This window comes from Neolamprologus brichardi, chromosome 3 (assembly GCF_056152115.1).
Source record: "Neolamprologus brichardi isolate AB-2024 chromosome 3, ASM5615211v1, whole genome shotgun sequence".
Lineage (NCBI taxonomy): Eukaryota > Metazoa > Chordata > Actinopteri > Cichliformes > Cichlidae > Neolamprologus > Neolamprologus brichardi.
Window position 1 is genome coordinate 23,671,740 of NC_142106.1, and position 26,110 is coordinate 23,697,849.

Here is a 26,110-nt window from a genome sequence, read left to right on the forward strand (position 1 = left end):
TGGTACAACTCTTTGGTTTTGTTTTTTTGTTCTTGTTCTTATTGTTTTGGGACCCTTGTTTGTGTGCGGTTACATCAAAGCTGGCATTGTGCTTTGCCTCTAGTGATTTTTACAGAAGGCAAACTTTCCAGAGGGCAAAAGGGCAGGGGACAGAGGATGTGGGCAGGGAGGAGCGACTGGAATGATGGTTAGATCGAGGGATAGATGACAAAAGAGGTATGCGTAACTCGTAACAGAAGACTCCCTGAAAGCTTCAGTTCACTTCAGATGGCAGTGACATATGAGAAGTTTGAATTGAGTGTTGATCTGTTTCTGCCAGTATTTATACCCATGCTTTGTCTCAGTTCTGTTAATTAAACCTAATCTGCATGATGTTAAAAGCATCCTAACCAAAACAAATAGAATAATTCAGTGAGTAGTAAATGGACCGGTTCTTATTTGGCACTTTTCTGCCTGAAAGTTGAACAAAATGGCTCATTCACAGTCTGATGAATGCATTGGAAGAAACTCTGGGTTCAGTATCTTGCCCAAGGATGCTTTGGCATGCAGACTGTAGCAGCCAAGGATCGAACCACCAACCTGCCTATGACCTGCACCATCTCCTCAGTCACAGCCACTCCATGATAGTTAAAACCTCCAGTATCCAGTGCCACTAACACTAGAAACGCCAAACGGGTTGCTTTAAAAATCATCTGACTTTGGTAAATTGAAACTGTCAATTCATATTTCATGTTTTTTTCCTAAAATGGGCTTATTCATTATTAGTCTTTTGTTATGACGGCTGATATAAGATGAACCAGAGCTGGCTAGTTGTGATGAATATGTAGTTTAATAAAAGATGAATAAAAACTGCAGGGCTTAGTGAGTCATGGATGGCAGCAGGGGGAAGCGCAGCTGAACAAAGTCCAGAGTTTAGAGAAAGTCAAGCAAATGGAGCAGCAAGCTCTGAGATCAGTTTTAAACTTATGGCTGTGAATTATTCAGTCTGTTTCACAGGAAGTGCCTGTTTTGTTTTGTTTGTTTGTTTTAAATATAAATATCCTTGTTTAAGCACAACTGATACCTTGAATCTTTCCGTAATGTTCCTCCACATTAAGTTATTTCAATGAGTAATTGTACTGTTTGTTTTACTCTTTGTGCAGGTAAAATATCTTAGAAAATATAATGAAATGAAATTAATAAAAAACCCTAAAACTTATATTCTAAATTTGTCTAATCTTACAGTGAGAAAAAAATTAGATACTGTGTCTGTTAAAGCAAAGTTGCAGCCTCCAGGGCTGGAAAATTGAGACGTGCCAAAACCTGCAGTTCCTCTAGTGGCCACTTGAGGCCAGCTCCCGAAAATTATCTCCACTGACTCCTTTGTTAGAATTAACAGCTTTATAGCAGAAGTAAACGTGTTTGCAGCCTGGTAACTACTTCATTTTTTGCTCTGCCATTTAAGTTTTATTGAGGTTGGAGGCTGTTCATTATTAGGGGCGCGGCCTGTTTTATTCTTGCCGTTCACATTTCCCTCGTCTGTTTCACAAACACAATCATTTGTCTCTGTCTTACCCCTCGTTGCCATCTTTGTCTCTCGCGCTCTCTCTGGTTAGAATCTCAGGTTTGGTTTTACTTTGCTTGGCTTTAACCAAAACAGGTGTTGCCAAAACTTGTGAAAGACAACTGAAGACGGGCTGGTTGATTGCAGTTTATGAACTGAACATGTGAACTGTGCAAATTGTTTCCCCCTGCAGGTCCCAGGAGCTCAGGACTTGGTGGATTTCTCTCCAGTTTACCGCTGTCTGCATATCTACACTGTGCTGGTGAGTTCATTTTCTCATTTTCTGTTTTATTTCTTCTGTGCTCTTTTTTTTCTTTTTTCTCAAATCAAAGATGCAGAGCTGTTTCTCTTTCCTCCATCCATGAGCGCTTCAGTTTTCCAGCTTAAGTGAAGCCGCAACTGATCCTTTCTGATCAGCTCGTAAAGGTGTATCTGCCTGTATTTTCTGTGCATGTGATTGACTGAAGTAACAATGTTGTTTGTTGCATCGTTTATACTGACTTTGTTCTGCCTACATCAGGGCCGGATGATTTATGGTTTTAGCTTTATGAAAACAAGATGCTTTGCTGCTCTGCTTTGGTTACAAAGTTCACTCCTTTCCTTTGGAGCGCTGGGCTCACGTTGTTCCCTAAAAGCTTAAATCTACTAGCTGTTTAGTTCAGCTCGAGCTGAGATGACTAAAAGGAAGCTTTTGGTCCACAGCGTCCATATAAAGGAGGTCAAACCTACACAGGTTCTGCAGATGAAGCTCGAGAAGGATTATTAACAGCTGCCTTTGACTCCAGAGTGGCCCAGTGTCAGTGCCATGTGACAGTCAGCTTTGACTCTGTCACCAGAGGCAGACCAGCGGTACTTGGCCTCATGAGATCAAGGCTGAATTTTCTCCTTTTTTTCCTACCCTGTGTTCAGCTCATCATATTGTGCAAAAGTATTAAACCTACTTTTATTTCTTTATATTTTACACCACTGACTGAAGCATAGCTCCAAAACACGACAGAGCCTCCAAATATCATGTTTGGCTCATGTATTTCTCCATATATTCATGAGATGTGATTGTTGACATCATTCAGCCCTGCTCAGTGGTTTGCAGCAGCATCCTCTTCATCGCCTACTACAGCCAGCGATAATGAGGAGGCCCGCTTCTTTTGCTTAAATGTCAGAATCTGCTCGTGCCCAGCTCTGAGGGTGACCTGGCACAGAGGGGGTAAACGACTTCGGTACGACGGGGCCTCCAGCTCGAGCCTGGCTTCGCTCCAACCAGACTGCAGAGAGAACTCGCGTGTCTCGTCTCACTTAGAGTGAAAGTGACATGGGTGGAGGTGCCACGAATGGGTTAGCTGTGCATTCAGGTTCTCTGTGTGAGTGTGCGTTTGTTTGCATTTGTGAGTTCGTAGGACTTTGTAGGGGACGTTATCAGGCCAGCACAGCCAGAGGGTCGGGGTATGACAGGGGGACAGGAAGTGCATGAACTCTGACAGGAAGGAGAAAGTGAACGGGCAAAAGAGTGAGGGAGGGAGAGAGGGAGTAGAAAAGCAAGGCTGAGGTTAAAGAAAGGTTAAGCAGGGCACGATTTAATGATGGAGGAGAAACAAAGAGAGAGAGGTTACAGAAGGTTTAGACAGGTGACGACGTGGGTGAAGAAAGTATAAACACACAAACACTTTATTTTCTGGCTTTAAATGTTTGTGTGAAGCTGAACGGTTTCCCTCATTTAACTTAAAACACTGCATGTCCCCTTAAGGAAAAGATTACAGTTCTCAAAACTTGTTTTTTTAGGGCCCTTTTAAGGAAAAACCTGCAGCAGAAGGAAAGAAGGAAAGGCCATGAAAAAATATATAAAATATATAATGTAGCACAATAGGGAAGCCAAGTTTTTTACTCTACATACATTTTTAAAATGTATATGTATACAGACTGGTTCGTGTATTTTGAGCTGGATAGGTTCATAAATCTGTCATTTATTTTTTGTTTCTGTAGTCAGTGTTGCAGGGCTGCATAAACCTAATTAGCAATTTTTTTTTCATCGTCACGTTAAATCACATCACCCATCAGTGACTGCCCGAGCCACTGTGTAGGACTGATTTGTGTGTTTTGGCCCTGGTGTGTATATGACAAGGTTAGGAAAAGTGTATTTGCATGAAGTGCTGTACTACAGATCTCCAGTTTCTGTAATGATGTAACCACATGTGGAAAAAATATGAATAACTGTGTATAAAGTAAAAATGAAAGATATCAGTGACCCTGTGAAGAATGAGCTAGGTGTAAGAACCACTCATTTATGGCACAGAGCTGAGCTTTCCAGGGGGGTGGGGTGGGGGGTGGGGGGGTGGATTAAGAGATTAAGATTAAATAGCTGGGGTCAGCCATGCAAACCAAGGAACAGTCCACAAGAGAGATGAAGAAGAGAGTGCTGGCAGGGTGGAATAGGTAGAGAAGAGTTTAAGGGGTGATTTGCTGCTATTTTTTTACAGGATGGTATCATCGTTCCTGCTATGATGTATGATTTGGAGACTGTGGCACTGACAAAAAGATGAGAGGTCAAGATGCCAAGATCTTCACTCCAAGTGACCAGAATGAACAAGACATGAGTGCAACTGAAGGACAACTTGATGGATTTGGAGACGGAGTTAGAGAGGCAGAAGGATGATGTATTTATTGGAAGATGGAGCTGCCAGGCAAGATGAAACGACTAAGACCTCAGAGGAGGTTCATGGATGGAGTGCAGAAAGTTGTTGCAACAAAAGATGCTACAGATTGAGGGACGAGGAGGACTTGGAGAAAAATCTCCATCTTTTGGAAAAAAAAAAATCTGATGCCAAGTTGAGGATGGAAATTTGCTGTGTCACAGCGGCCAAAATGAAAACACAACCTACAACGAAATGGCTTAAATGAAATAGAACTGGGCAACAGAAGAGAATACAACAAAACAAAAGTAATTTATATCGTAGCAAACTGAAACAGAGCTCACGTCAAGGTGCTTTATGTTGTAGGGACAGTCACACAATGTAAGTAAAATAAATTCAGTTAACAAATAAAGTGAAAATGCTTAATGAGTAAAATCAATATGAAAATACAGCAAATGTAGGAAGTATTGGTAAATAAAGTTTCAAAAAATACAACAAAATAAATAATGGTAGAATAGTACAATAAAGTGGATCTGTGGCACAAATAGCTCAATAAATTCCCCAAACGAAAACAAAATAAAATATACTGCTTCTAGAGGGAGTGGTCGGCATCTGATTGGTTGAATCAAGTAACAGGTGAGGTGTTATTGGTCCGTGGGGAGGGAGGAGAACTACCATATGGTGATCTTTCTCATCTTACTGACCCCTTAAAGCTGAACTGAACCCTTAATGATGTGGAAGAGGCAATCAGAGAGGAAGGTTATGAGAAGAGCGGGGGTCACAGGAAGGGAAGAAGGGAGCATTGAGATGTGGAGGCTAAGCAGGAGGAGTGAAAAGTGGAAGGAAATAAGAATTTTCCACAAATCTCAGTCATTAGAGCCTCAGCAGCACTTGAACCAGCCCTGCTGTATGTTGCTGAGGCCTCAATCAGCTGATTGGAGATAAGCTGTTGCAGAGAGTAGGGAGCAGAGGGAGGTCGCGGGGAGGTTAAAAGGGCAAAAACAGGAAGACGAGGATGAAAATGCAGCGAGACGAGAGGGGAGGATGGATGAGAAAGGAGGAATGAAGCACTCGAGATGAAGGAAAAAGGGGGGAGGAAAGGAGCACGCTGCTGTTCGGGAAGGTGTTGAAAGGATTGACCCCTGAACCTTCGGGGTCACACACTCTTAGTCATTTATGTTCCCCCTCCTTCTCCTCCTGCTGCTGCTGCCATTTGATGATATTTTGTTTGCGTTTCTATTAAAATGCAGAAAGGACACAAGATCAGACACACTCAAACTGTTTTGTGTGTTAAAATAAGCTGTGTTGCGGAGCTTTGAATGACAAGCTGTCGGGTAGAGATGTGGATGTAATATCAGAAAATAAAAACACACACACACACACAGTCTGATTGTTAAATGTTTGAGAATGTCTTGTACTTCCACAGGCACACGCTTGTAGCACTTTCATTTATTTTTCTAGCAAACCTGGACGTGGAATCCCATTTGCAATCAAGACCTACCTTCCCCCCCTCCCTCCACTATCCACTCTTCTCCCCTCTTTCCCTTTTCCACCTTTAAGGCCCACAATTTTCCACCCGCTGTGGAGCAGCGGCGAGCCCGAACAATACTCCTTTGTTACACTCGCACACGTACCGCACGTTGACAAATGTGGGCAGAGCTGCGATGGATGTAAACACGGGCCTGAAGCCCAGCGTGTCGGGCAGAGACGAGGGGAAGGAGAGGCGAGGTGAGCGGCAGTAGCAGCCAGTCCATCAAACCGGTCAGACTGGGAACTCTGAGCTGCAGCACGACAGCTGGAAAAAAGCAGCTGCTCTAACAGATCCTTGAGTCTTTAAAAAAAAATCTATTTTAGAGAGCATTAACATATACAGGCAATTCGTCTAGTACGTCTTTTATTTTGAAAGTTCCCTTGCTTCCAACCAACTACTTCTGCTCCTTCTCAGCTTGTTTTTCTTAAATAAAGTAAAAATAGTCGAGCATCCTCTTTGCAACTGGGAAAAACATGTAGCTGCTTGGAGATTGAAGTATTTTTTTCTGGACTTTTTAGCCTTTATTTTGACAGGACAGTTCTGAGTTGACAGGAATCAAAACATCCAGGCCTCTGCAATAGCCTCACAGCATTTGGGTCACATGCTCAGCCCTACTTCCTACGCTGGTGCCACCAAATAGTTGTGGAGGTTGAGCATGCAACGCCTTCAACCTCTGAGCGCCGATTGGCAATCACACAGGTCACATGGTGGAAGTTAGCCTCTCTCCAACAATTGCGGTCACTCTCACAGATTGCTGAAGCTTCATTACCTTCTTTCTTACCCCTCCGGTTTGGAAAAACCTGCCAGAGATGTAAAGTTGCAAAATCGTTCTTCTTTACCTTTCTTAAAGGGAGACAGGGGCGTAGAGGGCAATTTGACTGTGATAAGAGCTATACATTTGCTAAATGATTTTTTTTTTTGTATTGAATATGATATAAAACTAGTGACTGAGACTAGAAATCAAACAGTTTTCTCAAAGAATGAAAAGTCTATTTCATGTATACACTCTTATTGTTGGATACTTATAATAAACATGGGCTGAAGTTTCAAATAAAGGGCTCAGGGTGATGGGATGTTGGGCTATAGTGGAGGAAAATGTCTATAAAGAGATCAAAAAGGTGAAAAAAGACTGACTTCTTGACCTTTAGCAAGCAGATGTGTTTACTTCAGTAAAGGTGGAAAACTTGTGCTCAGTCACGCTCACTCCAGTGGGAGAATGTAGTAGTTTATTTATGAGAGGAACCTGCTTGTTATACTTTTTTGTTGTAATTACACTGCTGATTGGCGGATGTGCATATAAAACAAAGATTCACATAATGAAGTTGGTGTGTGAACAGGTACATTCTCAGTATGGTCATCTCAGACAGTATAGAGCGCAGGAGTAGACAAGCCCCACCTACCAGTTCCTCACACCCTCTGTTTGTGTGGGGCAGCCAATCAGAAGAAAGCTGGTGCCATGAACATAAATAGTCTGTGAGCAGTTACTAGAAACATTTCTGTCTTTCTTTGTTATCAGTTTTTTGGTCGGGTTCATGTTGTTGTAATTTATTCACGTCTGATCCTCATGTTGTCTGATCCGTCCTTTCTTTGATCCTCTGCTGGCTCCGCCTGCTGGTGTTCTTCTCTCTTTCAGCTCCTCTCTGTTTCGTTTATCTCTCCTCACCTTCTCTGGTGATGTTATATTGTCGCACAAACACACGTACTGATCTCAGCCCGTGTTTCTCACCCCGTGCTCACGCTCTCTCAGGGACAGCGAGCGCTGTATAATGCAGAGTTCACAGTGGTTTGATGCCTCTCATTTGTTGAATACACATTGTTCCACTGAGGGTCAAACTGGGAATTAAAAAACACAGTTTTGTCACCTCCAAACAAGCTCAACCTCATTCTGACACACTACCAGGGAGAGCTGTATTTCTACCATTCACCACATTGTTTTGTTGGTGTCTTTGTTTTCAAAGGGCACGGTTTAATCAAGGGAACGACTAAAGAGTGTAGCTGAACATGATGCCATAATCCACTCGATTTTTCACATACAGCACTTTAGATCTTAATTTTTTTAAGAAATACTTTTTTGTTGATATTCTTTTTTCTTTATTTAAGTTTTGAAAAGGAGTGTGGACAGATACAGCATGAAGGACAAGGTTGTTTGCAAATCTTAGAAATACAAAAGGGCAACAGACGGAGAGCGAGAAAGGAAACTGTCCTTTATGGCTCAGTGACACTAGAGTCAAAATATGACGGCCATCGTATTATTTTCATATTTGGCGACTGATCGCAGGTAATTGTGGCGACCATTTTAATTGCTACTTTTAAGGCAGTGGCACATCTAATCAGAAACTAACAGCAGACTGATTCTTGTCGCCATTTCATTGCCGTCATGATGCACCGAAATTGGATTGAAGGTGGCAGTTGTCTGGCCTGTCTTCAAAGCGGCCGTTTGAAATATGATGAGATCACAACTAATGTGACTGCAGCGTTAGAGAATTGGTTAAAGTATAACGTTGGAAGCCAATCATGGTATTGATCATTAAATAACTGGGGCAATTGACTGCAGGGAACATGAACATAAATGTCATTTCTGAATGTACAAATTTCATATTTCTCAAAAGAAACTGTACCGTGAGGAGGGACGCCTTCAACATCGTTTGTCTGATCCCAGATGGAGGGCTAGCATGAACACAGCACACACTCAGTCTGTGTTTTCTGGGACCAGGTGATTGGCAGTGGGGTTAGGCCTCGAGGACTGGACTTGTTCCAGGGTAATAGATGCTCTGTGGCATTTGGGTCGGTGCTCACCGAGCTGTTCCTGAGCAGGTTTTATTTTACGATGGAGCATATTATACTGCCTGGTGATGCTGTTGCTTTTTGCCATTAGCAATGCTGGCACCCTATGTTTCCAACAGAGCAGTTGTGTTGTCATAATTAAAGACAAAGTGTATTCATTTATTTTTGAAGCTGTCAAATGTCAAAGTTGGTAAAACAGTGGTGTTTTTGTGTTTGTGGTGCATTTTTATTCCTGTATCTGACCTCCTACAACAGTAACGTCAGCTGGGTAGATATACGTGCGCTGGTCTGGTCAGTAGCTCAGGGAGCTTGTCATGTTATCTGCCCACTCCTGGGCCTTTATCTCTGAGCTCACCAGTTGCTGTGGGATCTGGATACGTGTGTGTGTGAGAGAAAGAGAGAAAGACTTGTGGTCTATCTTAGCACAACAGAGATAAGGGAGAGAGAGCTTCAGTGTAATGGGAGGAACAGATACGAGATGGTCAAGTTTAGACAGCTGATTCTGTGTCTCTTGCGTGGGTACTTTTTAGTTTGATGTCTGAGCGGTGACGCTAGCCAGCCATCAAAGGCAGCTTCCCTATCTCCCTCTTACTCACGTATGCACTAACATGACCTTCTCCATCCTCATGTGGGTCTACCCTTTTAATTTTGTACCTCATTACATGAGTTCTTCCCCTGTTGTCTACCAGCCTCGATTAACCTGAAACACTGGGTTGTTTGCTTCTGTTGTTGGCGCTTCACAGGCTGTACTTGCAGTCCATCAGTGCAGCCGTTCTTACCTCCAGTTTGTGTTTTTAGGGTTTGCGTGATGTGTTTGAGAACTACTACAGAAAGCAAAGGAGGAAACAGGCCCGTCTCGTACTGCAGCCCCACTCTAACATGGTATGACCCCGCACCCTCACTTTGTGTGTTATTCGATGCACTGTTATGTCCACACACTCCTAACTACACTGACTCCACCCTAGCCCTGCACACACTCTCAAGCTGTTTTAGCAACCAAGGCCTCAGTCACACAGGCCTAGACTGGCTAGTGACCCCTTGGCAACCACCAATGTATACCCCAACATGTTGGCCTGTGGTGGCTGGTCAAATACTACTCTACTGGTTAAACTGGTCAAAAAAAAGTATGTGGTGCTGCAAAGGAAACCTTCTCATGATTGTTTTGGACACCTTAAAATTGGGCTTAAGGTAGAAAGATCACAGAAACATGATAAACTGAGGACTGATGAGTTGGTTTAGTGTTGAGAACAAAAGGCAAATACTTGCCCAACGAAATGAAACTGTGGAAAGTGCAACACAAACCAGAAACTGAGAACATTCACCTTCAAAGTAAAGCTTTTGCCTTACTGCTACAACCGGAGGGTTTCAAGATTTGTAGCTTTTATTTTGAAGGCGATCATTAAATACACTGAAATTAAATGTAATTACCTTCCTGTTGCAGGACTCTATTATAAAGCCTGCACCCTTTATCCTGTAAACAAGTAGATAAACAGTGGTTGGACAAAATTGTTATGATGAAAAATACGACAACCTCACATAGAATTACAGTCAATGTCTCTGTCACTTGAAAATGATGAGCAGATGTTGCTAATGCATAAAACAAAGAATTTAGATGCATATATTTGATTTTCTCTGGTATCAGTTTGTTTCCTGTTATTCTGATATTTGTATATTTTCACATTATTAGTAACTTTATTTCCTCTGCTGTTGGACTCCCTCCCTGTTTCTCCCTCTGTTTGGCCTTTGTGTTGTTATTTATTTCTAGCATGAAACTCTGGAGGGATACCGGCGGTACTTCAATCAGATTGTTGGGTAAGTTCGTCCACCCGCTTTTATTTATTTCCTACCCCTTGAAGTTTTTCTAATTTCCTTCTTTAATTTCACCCTAATTGAAAGTGAACTTTTGCCAAAAGGTCAGAATGAAAACGTCTGTTTAGAAATATTTGTAAATATTTTCAAAATGGCTCGTAACAGATTTCCACCGACCGACCATCCGCCTGCTCATTGTGAGATTTCTGTGTACCTTGGCAGAGGCGGAGGAACGTTTGAGTGAAAGCAAACATTCAGCATTTAACAGCACCTCATTTCATTTCTTCTGAGTGACTTTTGACCGTTTGACATCTTTTCATCTCCCCTCCTCTCCAGCTGTTATTCCTGCCCCCTTTTTTCCCCCACTCACACCCCATCCTCCTCCTTTTCTTTACTGTCCTCTCATCCGTCACTCCGTCCCACTTCTATGTTGCGTCTACACACACGTCCGCTCTTTCTCTCTCACATGCACGCAGCAGTGAGGATTGATAGTGTGTGTGTGATGGCGGTTGGCGTGTTGCTGTTATTCCTTCTGTCTGTCTTGCTGGAGCAGACGCTTCTATAAACACTGGACATCAGCTCAGGCTCATGCACTCACCCTCAGGTCTGTTATTCCCATCTGAAGTGCTGGAAAGTGCCATCCTTTGTCTGTTATCCACTAGTGCTTCTTCATCCATGTCTCCCACCCAAATATTCTTTCATCTGCTCTCTCTGTTGACATTAAACACTTCAAAATAACTCCAACTAAGGCTTCCTTTAATATCTGCATTTATATTTTTATGTAATAGTTGTGCATGCCCACAAAACCAGAGTTATTCTATATGTTTAATTAGTAACTGTGCGTGTTTATATGGGGAAACTTATGGGGGCTGAAACTGCCAAAATAACAACAACAAAAAAAGATTAAATGGATGCATTAAATTACATCAAAGTTTATTTTTAAAAATCTTCATCACGCCATGTTTGTCTTCCAACTTACTAACTGAAGATTTCTCACAATATAAATGGCTGCCTCCAGGAGACACTCATTCATCACTCATAGCAGAGGCGCTCGGCTCATCCATTTGAAAATGATACCGTCCACTGATGAGCCAATGAATAAGCAAACAGAGAAATATATATTAATGTAATGAACTCAGTTGTAAGTTAAAAAATGGGTCAACTAATAAAAACGTATGTACGCTATTCAAAAAAATGAATGCAACACCCAATCATCAGAGTGCAACAATAACTTAAATTAAAATTCAGCGATATCAGTGTGTCCTGTTAAGAAGTTTGAAGTATGGTGAGGCAATTTTTTGCTTCTTTGGAGCAAATCAAAGTGACAGAGTTGCTCTGGAGAAGTAACAACAGGACAATCCTCTAGAAAATGGACTGCAGGTGGTGGACAGTCACTGTCCTTATCTTCTTATCTTGGGTTTGGTATTAGTGTCCTTCTCCCTGCTGCTACCACGAGTTGCTACCAGGAGGGCATACAGGTTGCACATGCTTCCATGCCAACAGGTTTGCTGTCTCTGCTAGCACAGTCTCAGGTGTGGAGGAGATACCAGTAGATGGGCAGTTACATGAGTAGAGCTTAAAAGGGCTTATACCAGCAGCTGCAGCATCATCTTCTCCTTCATGGAAGGAGGAACAGCTTTACAACTGTACAGCAGAATAACCTCCAGTGCTACTCACGTTCATGTGTCTCACCAAACTTTCATAATTGGACTCCATGAGGGTCCTCAAGTCATTGAGTGGGATCTTTGCAGGTCACTGATGAACTTCAGAATTGGCAGGTTCTCTTCACAGATCCAAACAGGTTCACACTGAGCATGTGTGTTAGATGTGGAGACACCATAGCAAATGTTAAGCGACCTGCAACCTCATTCAGTATGAACAGTTTGGCCCTGGCTTAATGTTAGTCTGCAGAGATAGATCCTTGGAGAAAGTTGTCCATAGGACGGGATTAAAAAAAAATCTAATATGTAAATTGGATTGACCTAATAATTGCGTGTCTAAATCAGGTTAAATCACTTTCATGGATGTGGTACATTTAAAATCAGAATTTGTACCAAAGTGTTTTCTGGTTGATGCTTTTAAAGCATAAATCCAACATATATGTAAATCAAATGAAAACCAAAGCTTCTCAAATATGAAGCTGTTCTGTATCAACATATCAACATTTTTTTAAGTTACAGTTATTCTTTCTCAATGAGTTGAATTTCTAGGGAAATTTGTGCTTTGTTCCGCTGTGGTACAAAACAGGTAGAAGATGCTGCTCGGTCTTCCATAAAAAAATCTTTTAGTTTCTTACATGAAGAAAAAGCTGGAAAAAGTAAAAATCTGTTGAAGAGTGAATCTCATCATATTTATTCCCTTCAGTAATAGCAAAGAGAAAAGTAACCATGCATAGCCGGGCCACTGATCCGACCACAGTGCGGCTCATTGTGGCCTGGCAAGGCTCGGTGGGCACTGGTTTGAGTTAGACGTGTTGTCAGTGGATGTAAACCAAAGTCACTTTGCAGGCGATTTGATCCGTTTCACACAGGCATCATTTCAAGACAGCAGCACAACGTGTGACTGACGGGTTTGTTGCTGTGCTCAGATATCAGCATCCTCGCACGCCTGGCTGGGCGAATGCGCCGTTTGCCTGGCTGTCATTTGCACTTGCAAATCATTTTAAATCAGAGAAACATGGCAGCTCTTCTGGAAGAGTTGTCAGAATTGACTCAAACCATCCCAAAGTAATCCCAGGGTAAAAATAAGCCACACAAGTGTTTTTCTTTTATTTGAGATTGGTGATATCTCTGAACAGTCCCTTCCTCTGCAGTCCAGAAACATGTTTTCATTTGCGTTCCTATTGCCTAATTATTTTTAATTCACTTTGCAGCTGATTTTAAGGATTGTTTCCCACAAAAACATCTTGTAGAAAAAAAATGGATCATAAAGAGAAAGATGAACCAAAGAAAATCATTTGTCATAGAAAAGATCAGCAGCTTTATTTTTATGAAAACCAGATTTCACATTTCTCTGTTTGACATGATGGAAAATACAGTTATTGTCAAGAGCAGCAGATGGATTAATAAACTGAAACCTAATCTAGATCCTGGTCTTTTAACTGCTTCGCTTATGTGAAAGTATTTCTAACCTTGGTCCGGAAAACATGACAGTACTGTTATATTTGCAAGAGGCAGTATTAGAATCAGTATCACTTGATCCTCCAAGACAAAATAGTTCCAAAGCCTACTTGGTCCTTCTTACCAATGAGTCAGAATACAGCTAACACACAGCTGGACTTGTTGCAGTCTTCCACAAGTAGTTTTTTTCTTGCCTTCTTCTTTATTTTTGTTGTCTTCTTGGTCTTTTTTTCCCATCTGCTTAGTCTCCAGCTGCTTAACTCGTCCTTGTCTTGTTTCTTTTTTTTTCTTCATCTTTTTCCGTCGTCATTGTCTTCGCCGTCTACAGGATAACCTAGAACACCGTGTGCTGCCGTATTCCGTCCGAAGAGAATTGCTGTATACCTTATCAAAAGAAACTAGTACTAGAATTTCATTATGAGTTTTGGTGACATCTTAGAGCTTACACCAGTAATATCCATGTAACCTTTGAACTTTATTGGTTGGCTAAATAATTAAACAGGTATTGGGAAGACTTCCATACAGTGAGATGTGTTGCCACCTGATGAACCAGCTTGTCCTAATTGGAGGGAGTTGATGAAACTGACTTTACTCCATGTGACATTTAAAATCTTGTGTCTCCATAGACGCAGCATCTTGACCAGGCTGAACATGTTTCGTGTTTAGTCTTCTTTCTAAAGACCTTGTTCTGAATAGTAACAAGTCAACTTTTAACTGTCATATTTGATTTACCGCAACAAAATCTGTAAGAAATGGCACGTAAACATTAGTGGCATCTCCCGTCAGCTGCTTCAATGTTTTGCCAGTTGCACGTTTCCACTGGTTTTCAGGTCTAGTTGAACAGAAGGAAAGTAGCTCCTGCACAAAAGGGATTAGAACAACGTCTGTGGAAGGTTTTGTATCACTGGCTTTGATTTGTGACATTGCTGCTAAGGTTTTGGGTCTTTTTTTAGTTTTTTGTGGTGCGTAGGGGACTAAACAGAAAGCACAATTCAGTTCTGTAACATTCAAGAGGAGGCAAACTTCTCTACAGCACATATATCAGAAACTGGGCAGCCAACTCCAGAACAGTCTAAAGGATAAATGTCACTGCAGCTCAGTATTCTGCCAAATATGTGAATCTGATTTACGGGTGGACTGTCCCTTTAAATCTGTTTGTATATCCCTTCCAAAGTGCACCTAAGACGAATCCAATTTGAATCCAGGAAACACTCCTACTCAAATATTTTTCAAGTTATATCTCATTTATTTAATTTGTACGAAATCTGAAGTGTAACAAGGACAATTTGCTGTTGCGCTGGAGGTTTCAGGCCAAGCTATTTCTTGGATGGTAATGGTAGAAACAGTCTGGCACCTAACCTCCTGGTTTTTGTGCATATTGAACTGTAATATAACATGCAAATTAGTGCGCTTCAGTGAGCTAGGTGGATTTGGACATAGCCCGGCACTCAGTATTTATGCAAAGCTAAGCTAACCATGTCCTGGCTCCAGCAGGAGTCGTATTGTTCTCCTCGTCTTACTTTTGGCAGGAGCGTGATTAGGTATATTTACCAAACTGCCTAAGTAATTCCATCTGTCTCTCTGTTCTCCTCGCTTGCAGCTTCTTTGTTGTGGAGGATCACGTCCTGCACACCACACAGGGTTTGGTCAACAGAGCATACGTAGAGGAGCTCTGGGAGTTGGCGCTGTCCAAAATAGTCGCTGCCCTGAGGACGCACTCTGTGAGGCGAATCACACACACTCATTAAATACGAAATGCATGTTTCCACAAAAGTCTGAAATGACACAGACACACCCCTCCCTCCTGTTTCCTTAGTCATACTGTGACGACCCTGACCTGGTGCTGGATCTGAAGAACCTCATTGTCCTGTTTGCTGATACTCTGCAGGTATGTGTGTGATTAATTCCTAATATTTCACTTCGAAAGGAAGGAAATCCTCTCGTTCCCTTTCGCATCACGCTATATGAAATGCTGTTGTGTTTTTGTACTTCTTGTTCAGTTATCTTGGCACATGTCTCCTAAGATATTTGACCCCAGAGGCCCGTGATTGTTGTTCAAAGCATGTTTTGTAGTTTTTAAAAAACAGACTGCTGCCAGTCTCTTAAAAAAAGAGACTTTCTGCCTTAATTCGTCCGTTTTTAGAAATGGACCTTAATCATGTGCTGTCAGTTTGCGCTCCATCCATTTATTTTCTGGCTGTATTTATGAACTAGCCTGGATGGATTGAGTGTGATGTATGAGAGGATGAAGGGGAGATAGAGGGGATGTGGGTGAAAACCGGATGGGAGAAACATTCAGAGAAGAGTGAGGCACATTAAAGGCAGGGAATGATGAATGTGTGGTTCGATGTCCAAAAGTCATTCATGTACAGAGATGAAGTGCTGCTGAATGGCTAAATTTCTACTCATTGTTTATGTTTGAGGGCGTTTCTGTTTTATTTTATCATTATTTTTTGGAATTCTTCTGTATTTCTTCCAGCAGAGAGGAAACTATACCATGGGTTTTCTTTATACCACACTCTCAGTCTTATGTTGAAGGCATGTTGGTTTCCAACCTCATTTTAATTGGTCCTTCCATCAGTCTTTATTTTGACATTTCAGACATTTGATGCAAAATATTGTTTTGAAAAATCAAATAATTATGTGTTTAATCTCATCCACCTGTATCAACGTAAAATCCTCCTAGACCGAAGTCTTGTCAGACAGCAGCCATGTTAGCCAGCTATGTGCTGTCACAATCTTCCCAGGAACATGTCCCAGTAAAAACACCCCAAGGTCAGATCGTTTAATGCGCAGAGAAACTGCAAAAAACCCAAGAGCTGCAGCTTAGACTTTACAAGCCTCAGTTAGCTCATAACAGTGCAGTTACAAAAAGACTAAACAAGTATGGCTTGCTTAGAAGGTTTGCCAGAACAAAGCCACTTCCCTCTAAAAAGAACAGCACAGCTTAAGTTTGCAAAGTTGCATCTTAGCAAACCACATGTGCCACATCTGGAGAAACCCAAACACAGCATATCAGCATAAACACCTCATACTGTCGAGCACAGTGGTGGAGGCATGAATATTTGGGCTTGTCTGTCTGCTCCAATCTCCGTGGAAATATCCTTGGACAAGATACTAACCTCAAAATTGCTCTCCGATGCATCCATCGGAGTATGAATGTGTGTGAATGTTAGATAGAAGCACTTATGTGAAAAAAACAGTGTGTAAATGGATGTGAGTGGGTGAATGAGGCAAGTTGTGTTAACCATTTGAGTGCTCAGAGCAGAAAAGTGCCATATAAGAACCAGACCATTTACCATGGTTTCACATGCAGCTGCTCTTCTTTCCCTTCTGCAGGGTTACGGTTTCCCTGTGTCTCAGCTGTTTGACATGCTGCTGGAGATGAGGGAGCAGTACGGAGAAATCTTACTCAAGAGATGGAATGTCACCTTCAGGTAGCGAACGTTTTGTTTCCACGCTCTCCTGATAGCTGTTTTTCAGTAGCTGGGTTCTAAATACTCCAGTGTGTGCCACACTGACCTTCACCTCTCTAACGATAAGGTCATGAAGCTCGTACACACACACACACATATTTGTGCAGCAGCGCATGTCTGTGGGAAACGTCCTGGTTTTGAAGTTTTACAACCAGCCAGAGGGAGGAAGTGTTTTAAAACAACGTCCGGAACATTCTCTGCCCTTCAATGGGTACTACCCCCTACAAAACTCTGAGTGTGAGAGTGCGTGTTTGTATTCGGGCTAAACGTGCCATTGTTTCAGCACCGCTTTTGTCCAATGACACCAGTGGGACTTGCAGCAGTGAGAACGGACAAACAAACACACACTCCCTCTCTCCTTCCTCCATCTTTCTCTTTCACACACACACACACATCGTGGAAGCCACAGGAATTTTGTGTTGTATTGTTGGGGAGAGGGAGTGAGCGCGCTCCGGTTCACGGCCTCTCCATGGAACGCTGGAACGTCCGAACTCTGGAGTGCCAAAAAGACGCGGGGGTGGTGAAAGAGGGCAGGGTGGTAAGAAAACCTCAAGAATTAAAACGACCCCCAATGGGATGATTGTTTATATGTATCCTCTGTGGGTGTGGGTGTGTGTTGACCTCTTTGGAGAAGATGGGAAGTTATTTACCTTTGATTTATTTGTTTCTTTGCCCTCTGCAGGCAGGTGATAGACCAGGACAACTACAGTCCAATCCCAGTCTCAACGGAGGAGGAGTACAGACAATACACTTCCCAGTGTCCCTTTCAAGACCCCGAACTGGAAAAGGTAGAGAACATAGATGATATAAAAGTGTGCAAAAAGAGAAAATATACCAGGAAAAGTGCTGCATGTTGCTTCTTGCAGTCATGTTAGTTTAATTTCTTCGATGCAAAAGCTTCTTCCCTTTAGGAACTCTCAAGAAAAAAACTACATCTATGCTTGAACTTGCACAAGTTAGCTTTTGTGCAGTATGTGAATTAAAGTTTGAGTAAAATCTCACTTAATCTCTTATTTTTCACCCCATTTCCTCCAGCTTCCCTTCCCAAAGAAGCTTCCCTTCTCAGAGTTTGTGCCAAAAGTCTACTGCCAGCTAAAAGAGTTCATCTACGCTTGTCTGAAATACTCTGAGGACCTTCATCTCAGGTACATGCGCTGCATGCATTAGAGGTGGGAATCACCATACATCCCACGATACGATATTATTGCAATTTTTTAAAATATTTTGCGATATTCAGATTCTGTACATAAAGGTAAAATTTATCAATATTCATTTTATCTAATATCAAAGTCTCACACTCAGTCTTTCTCTCATTTCAATCAGTTTTATTGTTGACAAACTGAACGGTTTGTATTACAGTCTAGTCCAACTTAACTGAACGCAACCATCTGGTACAATTATAGCTATTCTGAACTATGCAGTTTATGAAAACTATGCAGCCCCTTCAGCAACTGAAGAATTTGAAAGTAAATAAAAACAAAATATAATTTTACAATAAATAAAAAAGTTTTAAACTTAATTAAAATAAAACATGTCTTAAATTAAAATAAGTAAACTGTCATGTTTATTGCTGCCAAAAAAAAGTTAAACACATTTGGACAGTGAAGGAATGTCAGGATTCTTGCTCAGAAAAAGTATCAACATGCTCTGAAGTCAGAGCACAAAAACCTTTTTTGTAACAAAATATCGATTTCTGCTGTCCCTGTATCGATACATTATTAGCAAACAAAATATCACGATACTACACAGTATCGATTTTTTCCCCCACCCCTAGCATGCATACACTCCTCTGCCATTGACAGTCCTGGTGTCAGAGTTTAGTGCTTTTGATTTTACAGATGCTTCTATAAACAGCATGGCAACACTGATTAAGGACAGCCAGCTGAAGGTGAATAGATTTGTTCTGCTCACCTTGAATCTGATTTTTCTGTGGGCAGCAAGCAAACAGTGAAATGCATTCAGTGACAGTCGTGGTTTACAAGATTCAGAAAGGATTGTAGCTCCAGATATGAGTCACTTCAATAAATCTGTGTTGGTACACATTTAAATGTACATTACTATGCAAAAGTATTGCGCACGTCTCAATTGTATATATTTGAGAAGAGCTTGAAAGTCAATATTTAGTACGGCCACCTTTTATTCTTCAATAAAGCCTGAACTCTCTTAGCTTTCCTGTGATGTCTTTAAGTAGTTCTCCAGACTACTTGAAGGATATTCAAAGTTCTTCTTTGGATGTTGGCTGACTTTTGGTCTGTTATTTGTCAAGATGATCCCACATTGCTTCAATAATGTTGGCCCAAGTTTGAATTCATCCCTCTGTAAGACCTGTTGCCACTAATGTTCTTGTGTAATTTGGCATAGTGCAGCCGTTTTTCCCTGTTTGGCACAAAATAAAGAAATGAGGTGTTGTTCAAGACTTTTGCGCACAGTATTGTCTAATAGATCTGATGCTATAATGAAGCTTCCCAAAAGGAAAGGAAATACAAATGAAATGGATAAATATGCAGGTCTCTGTGTTAAACCTCACGCTCACAGCATTTTCATATCCACTAGTGCCAGTTACGCTCTGATCATCTCCCACATCATTCCAAATAGTTATACATTCCTGGTAGCACAAAAGAAGAAGAATTTATTGTCTTATCAAATGATGTCTTTGTGATTCATTTAAATAGTTTACTCCCCACATTATTCACTCTGTAAGAGAAGCTCAAAAAATATATGGAAAAATAGATGGAAGCTGTTCAGTCGCTAAGGTCTGATTTGAGCTTGATTCAGACTTTAGACGAATAGAAACAATAGAAACAAACAGAATGCTAGGCTCCCCCCTACCCCCCCACCCCCCCACCCCCCACCCCCCATTGCTCTTTGCTGTGGTTTATTTTGTTCCCTGGGGGCAATCATATTTAGGTATTCCACTTCTTTTTTCATTCACTCACGTCCGTTCTGATCGTTTCAAAAATCTCACCCCAGGAATTTGCTGCTGTTTGTGAGTCCTTATATTGATGCTATGATTCTTATTCCTCATGTTGAGGAGATGATTGTTATTCTCTGACTGAAAAATTCCAAAACTCTGGGGAAAATGTAGTTGGGATTGTTGGGAGCTGCGTCCACCCAAGTTGTAGTTACATTTCTAGGAAGGTGCAGCTTATAGCCCAGTGTTTCAGGGGAGATCGTGCTTACAGGGTAGCTACTGTGCAAATTTCCTACTGAAGCATAAATGTCCAGAAACTCATCACTTCACCTACAAAATGTCATCTCTGATCACCTCACAAAAATCATTTACAGTAAAAGATTTAGATGAGAGCTGATTGTATTAGCTGTCTTTAGTAATAACAAAATCTGCATTTGCAATGACTGCACACTGATGCGGACTCATCAGTCTCTACCATTTAGTTGGGTAACTATCTGTAGTCTGTAGTACTTATAAAAAATCGTTCAAAAGTCATTGAAATGGGGTTTTGTGTGAGCAATTATTCATATTTATATTTTTTTTTATTCAGGCAAATATTTTCACCAGGTCAGGATCAATTGTTGCAGCTCAAACGATTCAGATTGACCACAAACTTTAATGCCTGCACACCTTCTCCCATTCATCCCCACTGACACGCACACACAAACACTCAGCAGACAGCAGACGCCGTTTGGTTGATTGGTTCTTTCCATTCTGACCAGGGGTTTTTGTCTCATTAAGTGGGATCAAGTGGGATACAGCATGCTCACACACACACGCACACACAGGACCACAACTCTGCAATCAAATGCAGCTTCTGTTCTGAAAAGGTTAAATGGTAAGCGTGTGTGTGGGTTATGGTTGATGGAAGAATTAACTAAAACAATGCAGCTACTTTTCTACTGAGAAGAGGAGCAATCAGGAAACAACTTCCGCTGTCCAGAGGGATTCAGCAGGCCTGGGCCTCAGCCAGACAGACACACAAACACACACACAACAAATTTCCCGCTTAATGTAAAAGCTAAAGATCCTCACTTTGAGCTTGAAAAAGCAGAACAAAGAACTGAACATTCACTTCCAGAATAACACGGACTCTGGGTCCTTCAATTTGAAACACATTATTAGAGTCATGTTCCGATTTGCGTTGTGCGTTCCAAATGAATAACATTTTTTATTTGTACCTGTAACTCTTTGAGTCTTATAGCTTTAATATTTCTGTGCTCTTGTCCGCTTCTGTAGACGAAGCTCTACGAATGTTTAGTTGCTCCTTGTGCGTATGTGTGCATCAGTTGATTCTCCCTGGGGGCTGGGAATTGGGGAGGTGCCATTGATCCGTGACCGGGGGAAAAAAGGAGACGACGGCAGGAGCAGGGATGATTGGGGATGGGGAAAAAGAAAAAAGAAAGTCCAAGGCATCTAATTAAAGTCATCGGTTTAGAAAAGCAGAATAGTTTTGTGTTTGTGTTAGAGACAGTTTAGTCACCATCTTTGCCACAGATCTGTGTGAAAATGAATCAAGCTGAAGAAGCCTGTGTCTCTGGCACTTTCTAGAGCATATGAACTCTCTGAAATGCTAAAAATTGAAAGCATGAGCAGAATTCACTGGAGCACAAATAGTAGAAGTAGTAGTCTTCTGTATTTGTTGAGGACTCGTTCCTACAAATACAGTCTGCTTTGGTCAGAGTTATTGGACAGTTGAAACGATTCTGTGTGCGCGTCTGGACTCTTGTGTCTGAACCTGTCAAAATGTTCCCGACAGATGTTTTTCAAGTAAAAGTTTCTTTCTGGTCTCTTGCTGACCAGACAGCACTAATCGCTCTTCTCAATCAGAGTAATGACTCCACTGTTTGACCTGGCTGGATTTTATTTTATGGTCGTGCACACCCTGCTATCTGGTTACTGCAGTGGCATGCCTTCCTGCCTGTTTCAAACAGACATATACATGGATACACAGATCCGGAAGCAGACGGGATGATGGTGCAGGATTTTGGTCACTGATCCCAAGCACCCCCCACACTCCGACCTCTGACCGTAACCTCTGTTCACTTTTATAATTTGGTGGAAAGTGGGTACACTTGCATGCATATGCGCAAGTGTACTTTAGTGCCTCCATGTGTGCTTGTCTTCTCCTGTTGTTCTAGACTTGTGTGTTTCAGGCAAGCTGGCATAGTAGCTAAAAGGATGACATTTTTAGCCTTGGGGTTGATAAAGCCACCACTTTGGTCCAAGTTCAAATATCAAAACATTTAACCAATAGTTCTGCATTTCCGCACAATAGACTTTAAATAATAACTGGATCTACCCACTGTGATGTTACTCACTATTATGGAAACTACCTCTTTTAAGCTACAATTTGAACATTTTGCCAATCACCATCATTTTTTTTCATGTTTTATAAAACCTGGAGGTGACAACTGAGCTATACTGACTGTTCTGACTAACAAATTGAGGTCATGACATATTTATTTGACTTGCATGGGAACCATTACCTACTAGTTCAAAAATCTATGCATTCCAGGAATTCGAACATGTTCATTTGCTGTGAAAAAGTATTTACCCCTGAATAAATATATATATTTGCATATTTATTACACTTAGAGTTTTAGATTATTCAGCAAAGAGCTGAGCTTTGTTTTAATTAATTATCCACAAATGGAGAAAAGTTGAACAGTTGTGAACCTTCCCAGGAGTGAATGGGCTTCCAAAATTACTCCAAGAAAACATCGACGACTTATCCAGGATGTTGTAAAAGAAAACAAAAAAACATTGCACATTAGTACATTGAAATAGTTAAGCAAAAATGGCATCCATGGAAGAGTTTCAAGGACAAACCCACTGTCAAACCAAAATAATACAAAGGTTCATCTCACATTTGCCAAAAACAAATCTTGATGATTCCCCAAGATGGAAAATATGTTGCCTACTGTTCAAAAGCCACAGCTGTTATGGACCAGTCAGCTCTCTATAAGCCCTGGCTGAGATGGTCAAACTTATCGGTGTGTTAGGTGTGGACATATATCGGTGCTTTCAAATTGATATCTACTAAAAATCTCTGTTTGAATCTCAGTGACCTTGACCTTAAGGTCAGTTCACTTGTCATTTGAAAATCTTGTGTATGCAATTACTTGAGAAGGAAGTCACTTAGGATACCATCTGGTAGGAGGGTGAGGAGTCCTAGTTGCTGTTGCCAGTATTTTGCAGAGTTTTCTAGCACTGTTGACTTTAGAACTAACTAGTAACGCCTGCTGCTCGGTCAGGCCTCTTCCGGGGCGCGGGGGGCCCTCGGGCCTCCGGCCTCTGTGCCTGCGGCTCGGTTCACTCTGGCACAGCTGGCTGCCGGCGGAGCCGGCGGGCACGCCGGTGCAGCCCCCTCTAGCTTCTGCCCGGTGGCTACTGGGTGACCCCTCGTCTGGGGATCCTCAGCCCTTCCCATGAAGGTGGCACGGATGCCCCTCCGGTGGTCCTCCTTGGGCTCTTGCACTCTGGGGCCTCTGGATGTCTGGGGCCTAGATCTCCTCCATGCCTGCTTCATGCCCTGGGGGACAGGGCTATGGCTCTCTACATCCTCTAGCAGACCATTACATGGGGAAACTATTTGAATACAAGCGCGCCGATCCACACAGGTGTGCACATGGGTGTTCACTGTTCGTAGACTTAAATCACACCTTTCTTGGCTGCTACTTCAAAGCACATTGTGCGCTGTCTGTCCTGCGTGCTGCACAACAACATTCAATATTTAGTGTTTACTGCTGTTTACACTTAGCTAGATTAATGCGATGGTGTTGTGTATAGTATGTTGCTTTGTTTTGTTTTTTTGCTTGTTTTCTATTCTTTTTCTCTCAACAGGTGATCCCGGAGATATTTTTTCTTCCCCCCTTTCTCACTGTCCCTCTCCCCTTTTGTTTTTCTTTTCCTTCCTCTTTTTTTCTCCCTTTCCTATCCCTCACTCATGTCTGTCCCGTCTGTAACAACTGAAAATAAAATAAATAATAAAAACAAAGGTCGATCAAATGGACCAATACGGCAATGCCATGATGATCCATTTGGCAAAATAAATCCATTGGGTATCCTTGTTGGTCTTCAGACAACAATTCTGACGGCTAAAGAACCAAATGGGACAGGCGGGAAGAAAAAAAAAAAAAAAAAAAAAAAAAAAAAGAACTAACTAGTAAATCGTAACTACTCAATCTGTGTTATCAAAGCATCTAGTAAAAGACAAACCTGCCTTTCCAATGGCTCAAATACAGACTGATGTCATACTGGTGCTGATTTTCAAGCTCTTGCATCACCTTCTCCCCTCTTCGTCATATCTTCCATCCCACATCTGCAGCATCTGTTCACTGCAGCATTCATTAAAAAAATGATGGTCTTAGCTCTGTCACTATTCTTTTTTTTTTTTTTTTTTTACTTTGTCTTCCCAGTTGGTGTCTGTGTTTAAGAGATCTTAAGTTGGAAAGCATTTTCTCTGGCATTACTCTGTATTTTTTCACGTATCAGTGGACTTGCGTGCACAAAACAATTATATTCGTGTTCAAAGATAAGTATGATAAGCTCTAAGAACTAATTTATTTGGAGCAGCTGTTCTTTTTAGGTGTAGTTCTGCAAGTTATTAATAATCCCATTTATCAGTTTATCCAAAGTTCTTCGCGTTCACTATTAGATATGAGTTCATTATGCCTGTTCAGGTAATATCAGGTGCAAAGAGGCTTTTTTTTTTTTTTTGTCTGGATGTCTGTCGAACTCAAAAAACACTTTGGATTGAACATGTCAGACCCTTGGATGATACGTGTATAGGAGGCTGTTTTTTGAACTATTGCAGTACTACCTCAGAAATTCTATTATTTATATTCTGTTTGGAAATGATTGCATAGTCTATCGTGCCAAGGTAGCTAAAGCAGACAACTAAGACATAATTATAGGCCTGACAAAGACCTGAGTGTTGGACTGGCAGGAGGCTGAGTGATGAAGGTTGTGCAAGTTTGTGACGTTTTTGGAGGAGAAGGAGATGAGGTGATGTTGGCATGAAAATATGTGCGAAAGACATCAACCTGTAGCCTAGAGGTAGATCGGCGGGAGCTGTTAGCCAGAGGATGGTGGAGCTCATGATGAACCAGTTGGAGAACAGTCTGGAAGGTGAAAATGAGAACTGCTGCCACACAGATGCCCATGAGCCGGTCCAGTGGAAGAAGACTGTGGGTGTGAATCTGTCAAACTGTGAATATGACCGAGTGTTTTGCTAAGAAATGGCATGCATGCTCAGCCAGCCCATTTGAGGTAAAGACTGGAAAGAAAACAGAGGCGATTGTAGATGAAAATGTCAACACTTATTGGCCACATTTTCCCCACAAATACAATCAAGTGATTCAAAATTAAGCTGTAGATGTCAGTCTTGTTCACAGGCAGGTATTTGATTGCAAACACTTAAGCCGCTGTGGACGTCAGAGTGGTAATATTTCCAGAGCAGTGCTGGCACGATAACAACAGGCATGAGCACATGCTTATGTTTGAGACTGGGAGAGCTGAGTAGCTCTTTGACATCGGTCAGTTGGACGTTTACCATGACAAATGTGTGAATGCATATAGTCTGGATTGCCTCAACCCATTTTTGATTTCCAGGGGGTGTTAACAACAGATGTAGACAATGTACACAATGTTTCTGGATGCAATTGGATAGACCTGCACCAAGTCCGTGAAATGGATCGTGGGAAGTAACACAGCATTAGAGAACAATTAGAGGTGTTATATGGAAATCTTTCTAAATTGTAGAGGTCTGCAAGAAGAAATTAATCAAATTCATCTAAGTGACGCTAGATGTAATTCCTAGTGATGAATCGCCAGATAGCATTTCAGCATGGAAAAGATCCATCTTGTTTGTTACATTAAAGAAATTATAAAGAAAGCAGTTGTAATATATCGTCAGACAGTGTTGGGTGTAACGCATTATTAAGTAACGCGTTAATGTAATTAAATTACTTTTCCACTAAAAAAGTAGAGTAAATGATTACTGTTCATTTTTAGGTATTTTAATTACAGTTACTTACAATGTACTTGCGTTACATTGTAAAATAATTAAACTCGCTGAATATCATTATTTAATTTCAATAATTTATCTTCTAAAGGAAGATGGCTGTTTTATGAAATGGACATATTCCCGTCTCTTCACCTTTCTGAAACAAGCAGACAAGAACATTACAGTAATATGTAAAAACTATCGGCTGCTGTTAATAGCATGAGTAATCTACTGAAGCGCCTGACACGAGAGCATAGACAAACA

At 41.4% G+C, this 26,110-nt stretch overlaps 1 protein-coding gene across 2 annotated transcripts in view; it reads left to right on the top strand.

Moving 5' to 3' along the window:
- The window catches only part of exoc6b (exocyst complex component 6B), a 139,273-nt gene that overhangs the window by 38,487 nt on the left and 74,676 nt on the right, over positions 1-26,110 (top strand). For both annotated transcript variants that reach the window (XM_087835100.1, XM_006803410.3), the window contains exons 8-15: positions 1,737-1,805; positions 9,281-9,364; positions 10,248-10,294; positions 15,011-15,131; positions 15,227-15,298; positions 16,750-16,847; positions 17,569-17,674; positions 17,922-18,031. In XM_087835100.1, the coding sequence (XP_087691226.1) occupies positions 1,737-1,805; positions 9,281-9,364; positions 10,248-10,294; positions 15,011-15,131; positions 15,227-15,298; positions 16,750-16,847; positions 17,569-17,674; positions 17,922-18,031 (707 nt within the window). The remainder of the gene's footprint in view (positions 1-1,736; positions 1,806-9,280; positions 9,365-10,247; positions 10,295-15,010; positions 15,132-15,226; positions 15,299-16,749; positions 16,848-17,568; positions 17,675-17,921; positions 18,032-26,110) is intronic.